The 10,956-nt window shown below is 42.2% G+C and overlaps 2 protein-coding genes across 4 annotated transcripts; one reads left to right on the top strand and one right to left on the bottom strand.

Annotated features, from left to right (window-relative positions):
• The first annotated feature begins 31 nt into the window (after positions 1 to 31).
• On the top strand, positions 32 to 5,555 carry LOC136436260 (sulfotransferase 6B1-like). Of its 2 annotated transcripts, none has more exons than XM_066430088.1 (7): positions 32 to 203; positions 1,570 to 1,735; positions 2,385 to 2,611; positions 3,497 to 3,638; positions 3,934 to 4,028; positions 4,447 to 4,603; positions 4,989 to 5,555. In XM_066430088.1, exons 2-7 carry the CDS (start codon positions 1,570 to 1,572, stop codon positions 5,096 to 5,098), a joined length of 897 nt encoding a protein of 298 aa, XP_066286185.1. In that variant the 5' UTR covers positions 32 to 203; the 3' UTR covers positions 5,099 to 5,555. The 2 variants fall into 2 exon arrangements, with proteins under 2 accessions (XP_066286185.1, XP_066286184.1); XM_066430087.1 differs by having other exon boundaries at positions 32 to 296.
• On the bottom strand, positions 5,324 to 10,955 carry LOC136436258 (uncharacterized). 2 transcript variants are annotated; one of them, XM_066430085.1, is made up of 9 exons: positions 10,729 to 10,955; positions 10,312 to 10,360; positions 9,343 to 9,552; positions 8,976 to 9,170; positions 7,977 to 8,172; positions 7,646 to 7,746; positions 7,274 to 7,399; positions 6,653 to 6,767; positions 5,324 to 5,846 (listed from the first exon to the last, which is right to left on the bottom strand). In XM_066430085.1, the coding sequence occupies exons 2-9, from the start codon at positions 10,333 to 10,335 to the stop codon at positions 5,701 to 5,703; spliced, it is 1,113 nt and encodes a 370-aa protein (XP_066286182.1). In that variant the 5' UTR covers positions 10,336 to 10,360; positions 10,729 to 10,955; the 3' UTR covers positions 5,324 to 5,700. The 2 variants fall into 2 exon arrangements, with proteins under 2 accessions (XP_066286182.1, XP_066286180.1); XM_066430083.1 differs by lacking the exon at positions 10,729 to 10,955 and adding an exon at positions 10,562 to 10,722.
• Between the last annotated feature and the right edge of the window lies 1 nt (position 10,956).

The raw sequence follows: 10,956 nt of genomic DNA, 5'->3' as shown, positions 1-10,956 counted from the left end.
AACTTGCTCAGGGGAAAAAATTAAAAATTGTCAAAAATAAAATGCACGGTGCACTCTACTGCACTTCCTGGTCCTTCCCCTATGCGTAGAAACGGATTTACGTTCCGCAAGAGTGACAGTCTGGTGCACTCTAAAGCAGTCCAGTGCGATACAGTGAATAGGACACATGTGAAACCCCAACGCTCTGATCCACTCGGAAGCAGGTAGATCTAAAATAGAACTCACGACACAGTTCAAGCGGTACGAAGGACGATCGACTATTTCTGTACCGCAGCAGTCAGTCAGTCACAAAAACTGTGAGTTGATTGAACCTTTACTCTCTCCGTCTGTCGGTGTAAAAGCATAATTGTCCGATGAGTATCTCTTCGACTTTGAAATTTCCGATCGTTCTCAGTGGGATGAACAATGGTTTTGCTTCTTCTCTGCCATGGACAAAAACAAATACGATCTATGATCGACTATGATCAACTTCGATCTGCTATAAAATTTGTTTCTCCTCAGAGCCACCTCTTTCTTTGTATTGGATGTGAAACCCAAGTTGCCGCCATATTATAATGTGTTTATTTTTATCTGCACGCGATTGCACATGCATGTCCTGTAGGCTAGCCTCGACAATTGTCGTTTTGAGGGTATATTTAGAATGCCTAGTTCGGACCCGCGCGTGATACTTCCGGGTGACCTTAGGGCGACTTGTGTTGGCTGTTAGCGGCAACAAGTTAGGGGGCAGGGGTCAACGTACTGTAGTTACGTCAACCCAGAAGCCATTGCGAGGTTAATTAATTATTCATGACTACCATCGTCTGCTATATGGCGTATTCAGCCACATGAGGTTTCTGCCATACGAACAGCGGATGTAACTTGTTGAAGTTTGAGAATCAACGCGTGTATGAAAACTTCTGTACACAAGAAAGCAAACGGCTGCGGCCGGTCTACTTGACCCAATTCCCGACCCCCGCTAAACTTTGCGCACAGCGGGAAAAGGCACTATTATTAAAAGGAGTCGGAAAACAGCTCGGCACTAAGACTACAGGAAGAGCACGGTCCCTTTGTTCTCCGATAGATTTCTTTCAAACCAGACGCTGGCTATGCGTGAAACAAAAACCTAACCCAGTCGCACAGCCGCGGCGGTGGCACCGAGTCTTTCAATGTCGAACTTTCCCGATCACAACATAGTACTTCCTGTCACATTGAATTTTTTTTTGACATTGTGTACTTAGGAAGAGACTACGTTGTTGTAGATCAGGGGATATTTGTTCACTATGAACCGAATTTAAGCGTAAGCAGTCGTTTCCTAATCCAACTCGAGACACTAAATCAATGGACCCCGCTGGTACTGGTCAGCGTTTGTGTTCGTAGGCTCAGGGGGCAAACATTTCCTCACTTACTAAACACGGGTTGTGTCCATCCCATGAAATCTAAGTTGTTGCGAAAAGGATGCGAACCCCAGAAGGACAATTGTTAATGGCACAGTGTTTTTTGTGAATATTTGATCAGCGTAAAAGACAAGACAAAAGTCACATTAAAACAAATGCATGAACATTCCACGAGTAACTTAGCCTTGAACTCTAGATGGCAGAGGGAAGCGCAGATTTCAAGAACACGGATGACTACACGACCACAAATGTCATCAACGGCATCAAATATCCACCCCACGTCAAGAGGGAAAACTTGGAAGCCCTGGCCAAATTTGACCTCAGGGATGACGACATCGTCATAGTGGCTTTTCCAAAATCAGGTGTGTGTCGAACTAGCTGTAACTACCTTCGGTTCGATCTTTTTACATCGTGCACAGGGCGACAGATTTTAATCACAGCTTGTCGATCGATACTTTTGCTAACAAACGGAGACATGATAAAGCCCAAAGATATCTCTCGACCTCATACATAAGCATTACACAATTATCACCCAACATCAATTTGATTTCTCTGGGTTTTTGTAGCCTGTAATCATCAGTCCTAGAAATGTTACAATGTACAGAATTTAAAAAAAAAATGTATTACGTACTTAATATCTTTCAAGTAACAAATAAATTAGCTCTGCATAGTACAATTGCAACGGACATAGGAAGTCCTCCGACGAAGAGACCAGTACGATAACTTTAAAAGGCATGATCACTCATGCCACTACACGGCGATCACGCTGCGAGCTCGCGATGCGACCATAAGTGGATTGGTGTAACCCTTGACTTCATAATTGGCATATCATGCAAAACTTAAGGTATGAATGAAAGGACAGCAAAAAACACAAAGCGTAAAAAGATTCGTTTTGTTATCTGAGAAATTTGTTGAGCACTCTGTCAAATCTCTCGGTCGTAGCGCGGTCGCAGCGACGTCGCCATTCTAGTGGAATGGAGTTGTTATCTGCATTTATCCCTGTGTTTGTAGGAACCAACTGGGTGCTAGAAATTGTCACCAAAACCCTGGTCACCAGTGGTAAGATTGGCGCTTCTTCCTCTGACGACATACTTGACAAGGGGAAGCTTGAGTTCCAATATTCCCACGAGCTACGCCCTCGCCACGTGATACTGCAGGAATGTGCCTCTCCCCGTGTCATCTCGACCCATCTCAACCTGGACTCCGTCCCGCCTGGGATATCTAATCCCCAGAACAAGGTACACCTTTACATGGAACTTGTTCCAGTTCATCGAATTTTCTATTGTATTGTCCTACTTCAATCCTCTTCAGAATGTAAGTGACCAATCACATAGGTCACATGACCTTATTGTCGAAATAGACCACTTGCCAATTACGGCGGCCATTTTGAATTTCCCGGGTCAGCTCGGGGTCATGTACCAAAACGAGGCTGGAGAGGGCCCATTCTACTTATAAGCCCGTATTGCAATATAGGTATGGCATCTTTGGTGGTACATTTCGCCCCTCTAAAGTGAAATACTGCGGTAAATGTGCCTTTCATGTGTAGAAAATATTGTTGTGGACAATTGGACTTGATTTTGGCAAACGTTTTACGAATTTTCAAAGGTAATTGAGAACGTTTAGCGTCAATGTTTATACCCTCTATTACTCTATTAATTTTGCACTTTGCATTGGTTGGGCTGCTTCGAATCTCACAAAAACGTGTACTGATATCTGGCTGATTTCCTTCGGGGTCGAAATTAAGGTTTTGGCGGTTGTTCCGAAGATTTCAGGGTAACGTAATTCTATCATCTGTGTCGGTGGGGAAGGCGGGGTGGTTTCTATATGTATTTGTCTCGAGCCCGCTTTTTGTCCCCTGTAAAATGGAACCGCATGCATTCTGATGCAAAAACTCTGTAGTAAATATCTGTAGGATGATTCAAGTAACATCTCTACGTTCTTGTGGGTTTTTATCCCACTTGTACTTAGAGCTACGGGGAAAATTGATATAAGAGCCAGAAAGTTCACAACACCCACCGTCTCCTTTCATATTGTATCAAAGTTTAAGCGTTAAGTTTATGTACTATAGCTGTGTTATTTGTTTGGACGGCCAGTCATCGCAATGAGCTCACCTATTCTGTTAGGTCAAGATAATAGTCGTCATGAGGAACCCAAAGGACACAGTGGTGTCTTACTATCACTTCGGACAGAAGTGTCGATCCTTGGACGGACGGAAACCTCTTCCCCCGTGGGACGAGTATTTTCGCATCTTCTTGGAAGGAAAAAGTAAGTGGTTAAAATATTCTGTCCCATGTGTGTTGAATAATTAAACCTTAAGAAACTGTAACGTTAGGATGGGAATCTCGTAATGCCTGTACGATTCGACTAAAACAAAAATCAAGCAGCCGATGTTTTACTATTGTATTGGCATACATGCACAGGGTTAGTTGAGTCCGTATTTGAAATATTGTACAATTGCCCTCACGGTCATAAATGCGATATAAACCTATGTGAATCAATACTTATATGACTGCAATAAACCGAAGTATTTTCTATACCAAAGAACTTGTTCTGTACTTAGATACATACGGTTGCTACTTCGACCATGTCCTTGGCTGGTGGCAGAGGCGTGACGACCCCCACTTCTTGTTCTTGAAGTACGAAGACATGAAGAAGGTAAATGCCGTATGCAAGGGTGACCGGACCGCACAAAGTAGCACTGCATGTTATGTTTTCGATGCTATTTGTGAGTGATTGGCTGGATATGTATGTGGACAACATGATTCGAGAAGCTGTGGATGGATCTTTATGATTTTGACTGGTGGGTAGGGGTCGGGAAAACAAAGGTCAAGTTTGATAATGCCCCTCCTCCTGTCTAGGGTACTGCAGCATTACTTCCGGTTTTGAAATCTTTTGGTATGTTTTGAAATATCGTAGATGTCATGCACGACATTACTGGTGATGGTGATTTATTGATGGGTGTCTAAAGGTAAGAAGAAAAGTGACAACCACATCATGGAATCATTATAGTGTTACGTCGTTAGCCCAGTAAAGTGTATACGAGTAAGCTTGTGTTTCCACCCATTTGTCTCAGGACCTGCCTAACGCCGTGAGGACAGTGGCGGCGTTCCTTCAGGTCAATCTGGATGACGCTTCCATCGAGACGATCGCGCATGCGTGCACCTTCGCCAACATGAAGGGCATTTTGGACAACTCACGTATCTACGACAGGACTGTGAACGCTCGCAAAGGTAAGACTAGATCCCAGTTGAGTCGAATAATCGCTGAGCTAAATACTCAGATTGATTTAACGGTTAACTAAATGTTTAGAAACGTTTGGCTAAATCTGAGGGATCCCAGTGGAGATAAAGGCAATCAAATGGACTAGAAAGGTAAAGCTAGATACTAGCTAGACGACTTAGACTGGCGTAACGCCTGGTTACATGATTGTCTCTTGTAGTTATCTCGCCTGGGCCTCCCTGAAAAGCAGTGCTCAGCCACTGAGGGAGCTAACCTGGTAAAAGACATCAGCAATAAATGAATGAATAAGGTATTCCAGTGCAGATTATCGGTGTCACCTTCGTTCTAGTCTTGCATGGATACGTTTTGTATGTGCACATTTTCTTTCAATTACAGGGCTTGTTGGCGACTGGAAGACGATGTTCACCGATGAACAAAACAAGTTGTTCGACCAGAAATGCAAGACAAAACTGGAAGGGAGTGGACTTCACTTTGACTTTGAATAGGAATGCAATTCTCTGAGGCTTGACTTCGTCGAAAAGCCATGATTGTTGTTATCAACTTTTGAAATATTAACACTATTGAAATATGCATTTGCATTTTGACAAGAAAATGCTGGAATAGCCTTCTTGGCTAAGATAAGAATTTCATACTTTTGACAACTGTGTTACTTGGGTAGACAATTGAAATGAAAGACCATAAGCTGATATGATGTAATTCAGAAAACAGTATTTGCCAAATGAATAAGAGACCTTTATTGTACGTTAATGATAAATTATAATTAAGGTAAACATCTTTGACTGAAAGTTTGAGGTCCTGGAACGCTAGTCTTTCTTATGCCACGAGCAATGAAGTTACTGTCTAAGAGCTGATCTTTGTAGCATCTTAGTGGTTTTATGGTTTCATACATCTCTGGCAATTGTGATTTTGATGTCCAAATAGAAAGCTGCTTTTTCAATTCTATTTAATGATCTCTGTGAAATGTATCGTAAATGGATATAGTCCACTGAAATGGTATAATGCCTGAATCATCAGCAGTATCAAGAGGACCCACCAATGTGCCAATAACTACATACAGGTGGACTGGCAAGTACAAAAAATGTAGAAACTATTCCACTTTACAGATGTGCACGTAGATGTGGCTGTAAGATGACTTGTATAGATGAGGAGCTTTGGCCACTTCTTGTTGCAATCTGTAGTAGAACTTATCGACAATGTCAGCCTTCTCTTGGGCCGACCTGGTGTCAGCAAGACCTGGGAGGAATAGAAGAGAAGAGTCCGGTCTGAGTTACGTTGCTGATTATTTTCTGATAACTCATGATCATATATGCCTGGCTGCAGTAGAGAAGCAGGCAGGTCTGTGACGTATATATAGTAGCTAAAGCCCTACTAGTATCTCACCGAGTCCGCTGCACACTGGCGGCCTCGTGTAAGACAACAAAACACACAAAGCGCAAAAAAAATCATTTTTTTATCCATGAAATCAGTTGAGCGCTCTGTCAAATCGCTCGGTAGCAGCGAGGTCGCCAACGTGCCGTGGGTCCAGTGAGGGGCTTAAGTATGTGTCATTACTGATGCATTGGCAACGTGCCCTATTGTTTTCTTGTTCCAAAGTAAAGTGGTGTAAGCTTCCGCAAGTTATCCAGAGACATTTTAAGATGCTGCAAGATGTTGCATATTGCAAATACATTTGATTTAGTAATTGTAGACCCCCTCCCTCCCAGCTGCCATATACATGTACGTCACAGCCTAGCCTGCTTTGGCCTGCCAGTTTGTGGTGGAATCTCCATGATATATCTATTCACAGCCATCGGATAGACCACTAACGTCGTCAGGAACGTGTGGTACTTATCATTGTTTGATATTCGACAATAAAAAAACTAACAAGAATGCAGTACCTGCAGAAGCATGCGATACATCACTCTTCTCGGTGGAAAATCAAAATCAAACCGGAATCAAGAAGACGCTGACATGACATCCAACATTGCGGCGCCCCTGAACGCTGGCCAAAATCCGAAGTTTTGCTATCGCAAACGTGTAATTAACTCAGATCACCTCACCTGACAGGAGTGTAGAGTTGCTCCATGCTCGAAACCCTGATACTACACCTCGCGCAAAGCCGGTCACGTCTAGACCCTCCTCAATGAATTGTTGGTAAAGTTGGCCCTCAAGGGTCTGAAAAATTACCACGGAGCATTTATTCATTTTGTGTGTCACACTATTGTAATGGGTGAAAGATATAATATGCCATCAGGAATTAGACATAGATAACTCATTGATGGCTATGGAATCCATATCGAATCCTAACTAATCAAGTCATAGCCATCAATGAGTTATCTATGTCTAATTCCTGATGGCTATGACTTGATTAGTTAGGATTGGATATGGATTCCATTCCTACAAGATTCGCCTGACACTTTTGCTTGGGGTCAGTGTGGCGTAACGACAGGGTTATCGGCCGAGAATCCAAGGATCCCGGGTTCGATTCCCCTGACGCCACCGATCTTGTGCCCTTGGGTAAAGGCACTTTACACGATTTTCCCCACTCCAGCCAAGTGTAAAAAACGGCTATATTATGTGTGTGGGTCAGGACATCAGCAATAGCTGCCTGTGTCCCACGTGTATTGCACTGTTTCAATTCCAATAAAATCCAAATCCACTTCAAAACATATATTCCCAACCTTTTCCCTGACGGAAAGTATCCTCAGGCCGGCCTTTTGAACTGCAGAGTTTTCCTCCTCGAAGGGTGCTTTGACTTCGTCAACAGTACGAAAGTACATCGCGAGAGTTGTATTAACGAACTCATCCTGCAAAGATGAAATCATTAACTGCACGTGTATATCAAAACTACTTGCTAGACATAACACCGCAAAAGTATCAAAACAGTGCTGTTTCGCTGTTATCTCTAAATGGACGGTGAGATCATCAGGTAAGTCGAAGTCCTAGCGACATACGTATCGTCTAAACCGTTTTCTGGTAAAGAGGACGTCCTAGTCTATGTTTAAAGGATGGTAAGCTCATATCTTTGTATTTGCTGTCAAATCGGCATTTACCTCAGTTATTGTTCCATCGTCGACAAAAGCCCTAAGAGTCGGTGCAAAAAGTTCCGTATCCCACATTGTACGGCTCAGAGTAGCAACCACCAAGTGGCCCCCTGGCAGAGACATTACATAAAACTTCACATCAAGAGGAAAACTCAACATTTTGATGTTAGCTTACAGAGAGAAGGCAACAACAAGAACTAACTAAGTCATATTACGTGTTTATTCTAAAGTTTCAAATATGCAGATTCCAATGGCTAGCTGGCAAATGAAAACTACAACTTCTATTTTACTTAAAACTGACATGTATTGACATATATAAATATATATGTATCAAACGAACCTGGTACGAGTTCTTTTGCTCTTTGCAGAAGGAACAGCTCCCAGTCCTTGGCGGCTTGGACGGCAAAGAGTTGAGTCGACTTCTCGTCCGTCTCAAATTTATGCAGGGTCGCATTAGGCAGGTTGCAGGGTTTCTCTTGCAGCCAGTGCAGGGCAGTGGAAGAGTACCCGAAATGCACGGAGAGTGGAGGGTAGCACTACATGTAGGTATAAAATATCGGGCAACATATGTCAATCTTGAAATATGCAATTTTAATGGTTTTTGCGGTGACATCTCCACCGTGAATTCATAATGCCGTGAATAAACGGGATTACTACAGTAACTGTACTACAGAATCATTTCACCGTAAACGGTTCATTTTCCCTTCTACCACGACAATACGTCCCAGTGCAGTGCAGCACAGTACAGTACAGTTACAGTATCATATATTCATAGAAACTCTGCAGAAAATCATGTCAAAACTGCTTGTAATTCCTTGTAAAATTCTCCATGTGACAAAAAACTGATTAACTTTTAACATGAACTTTTCACAACGTAAAATATAAAAATCTATAAGTTAACTACTATCAAATTACCATTCGACAACACACATTTCAAATCATCCTACTGTTGTTTCGTCAAAATATTCAAGCATTCGACACTTCTTGTAGATCATTCAATTTTATCTACATGTAGTATCGTCAAAGAATCGAATGTCTTCTTATGAAATTAACATTTAGATGGAACAGGAACAACAGCATCAGAAAAATACTTCATGTGGGGAAAACATCACTAATCAGTCCATTTGTATATAGTTTTCTTCAAAGTGCAGACGGAGAGTACGTTTTTGTTGCTGTATACGTACGCGTCTTCTTATAAATAAACATTTCAGAAGGAACAGCAACAAGAGTATTTGAAAAATTACAACATGTGATAAAAGCGTCACCAAAAAGTCCATGTATATATAGTTTTCTTCAAAGTGCAGATGGTGAGGACGTTTGTTGGTGTTCTCGTGAGTACCTGTTTGTAGAAAGATGCTCCACACGCCGACACGAAGGTGTTTGGGAAGTCTGTGGAGAAGCTGCTGATCTCCTGTTCGGGCAGCAGGCCTTCCAGCAGCAGGAATGTCGACTTAAAGTCGTTGACCGGCTGGTCTTCGAAGGAAACGTGGACCGGGAGATCGGAGCCATACTTGGTCCTCAAATAACGCACCATCTTAAACAAAGAAGAGGGACATAAGTTGTTCCATGTCTATGTGACAGTTCCCACACCTCGTCAAGCATGTAAAAGAACTTATCGAAAAGAGTAGGGGCCCTTCCTGGTGTGAGTGGATCAAATAAATCTGTCCGGATATGCAGCAAGCAAATTGACAACTACAAAAAAGCACCTCATACAGTAGAGGCATGTCGACCCCGCCGTCCGCAGCTCCGTAGTCCACGATGTTAAAGGTGTGGAGAGGGTTGATGTCCATGGACACCAGAGCCTCCAGAGCGATGGGGATGCACTCGTACGCAGCCAGGCGCACGGTTGTTTGTGACTTGGTGTACGCGCCCGTGCCTTCCGGGCCGTACGGTATGTGGCTGTGTGGCACCACCGTCTGTGAAACATGGCACGGTCGGTAATGAGCTGAATAGAAACGTCAAGTATTATTAGACATCCTTTGATATCGACATTGACATGGCCAAAATCTCGTCTAAATCTTTTAAATAGCACGTAAATAGTATGAAATCTGTCTCACACCAATAAGAACGATGTTTTAAGAACACGTCGGCGACAAATGCATAATTTATGTCTGGTGATATTAGACTATATAGCCTCAATCTAAGTGACATATGTCACAAATATGAATATCCCATCATTTTCTACTAAAGCAATGTAGATGGTTTTTAATAGATTTACAAATAAGGTTCATGATAATCTTCTCCACCAAAATTACAAACGCCCCAAGTAGGAAACTCCTATCCTGTTATAGAAGGCTAGCATTTTCTCATTAATTCAGGTATATCCAAAGACTGTGGATTGTTGACTTGAAATTGACCACTCTTAGTGGTGGAATTCACTGCCAGAGGTAGTGTGAAAATTTTGATGAATTTGAATCTTGTAATTATGGGTATACCAAACAACCACTCTGGGTGTTTAAAACTTGCCCTTTGTCCTTCTGGTGTCCTTCACCCATGCCCTACTTGTTTACTGTCCATTAATCTGTGTTAACTTGCCAGTGTTGACTTCAAATTCTCCCACTCATTGGCTGCAGACAACACCCCCTTTTTTGTCATTCAAAAATGAGACTGTCCACTAAACCCGTAATGAAAATGATTTAAATGTTGTTACAAGTTGAAGGCTAACTTCAGCTCACCATAGCTGTGTTTTCTATGTCCATGGTGGTAGCTTGCTTACTTGCGGCTCTAAAATGGGTTACAAAGAATTAACAAACAGTGGGTTAAAATGACAAAAACAAAAACGTTGTCATAGTGCTAAAATTGTACCCAACATTTTATACAACAAGACTAGGATTCGTTGCAGAAGTCCATAGTACTGTATGTACATAATACCGTGATAGATTCTCAACTTGAGTGCAAAATCAACACAAGGATATTATTTATAACCTCCTTGGCCCAGATTCCATTGCAGACAGAGATACTGTTATACGCAGACGAATAGGAGAAATGTAAGATCATGGCACACCAAAAACATTCAGCGAATATCCAAAGTTTACTGTTTTATATGCAACAAAAACAACAAAAACATGGCGACAAATTGAGGCTTCACCTACCGCCAACATAGGTCCACCCTCCTTTTCTGTACTTTGAACTTTAAACTTTATTGACCTTACAATCGGTGGCACAGTTCGGCAAATCCGTATGCTGAACATACAAGTACATAATAGATGCAAACTGAGTGCACGCCCTAGCTGTCTGACCTTTGTAACGTTACCGTCACACTGTCAACAACCTTCGGCCGAATTAGTTATGACCATAACCTCTCAAAATCGCCATAGAAT

This window comes from Branchiostoma lanceolatum, chromosome 6 (genome assembly GCF_035083965.1).
Source record: "Branchiostoma lanceolatum isolate klBraLanc5 chromosome 6, klBraLanc5.hap2, whole genome shotgun sequence".
In the NCBI taxonomy this organism is placed as follows: domain Eukaryota; kingdom Metazoa; phylum Chordata; class Leptocardii; order Amphioxiformes; family Branchiostomatidae; genus Branchiostoma; species Branchiostoma lanceolatum.
The sequence above is the reverse complement of the archived record's forward strand: the minus strand, read 5'-3'. Positions and strand labels throughout refer to the sequence as shown.

Excerpts from the sequence above, each read along its gene's own strand:
- LOC136436260 (XM_066430088.1), top strand. The coding sequence starts at position 1,570 with ATGGCAGAGGGAAGCGCAGATTTCAAGAACACGGATGACTACACGACC. Across the intron at positions 1,736-2,384 it reads AGTGGCTTTTCCAAAATCAG|GAACCAACTGGGTGCTAGAA; the intron begins GTGTGTGTCGAA and ends CTGTGTTTGTAG. Across the intron at positions 3,639-3,933 it reads CATCTTCTTGGAAGGAAAAA|ATACATACGGTTGCTACTTC; the intron begins GTAAGTGGTTAA and ends TTCTGTACTTAG.
- LOC136436258 (XM_066430083.1), bottom strand. The coding sequence starts at position 10,581 with ATGGAATCTGGGCCAAGGAG. Across the intron at positions 9,553-10,311 it reads ACATAGAAAACACAGCTATG|ACGGTGGTGCCACACAGCCA; the intron begins GTGAGCTGAAGT and ends CATGTTTCACAG. Across the intron at positions 9,171-9,342 it reads ACATGCCTCTACTGTATGAG|ATGGTGCGTTATTTGAGGAC; the intron begins GTGCTTTTTTGT and ends TCTTTGTTTAAG.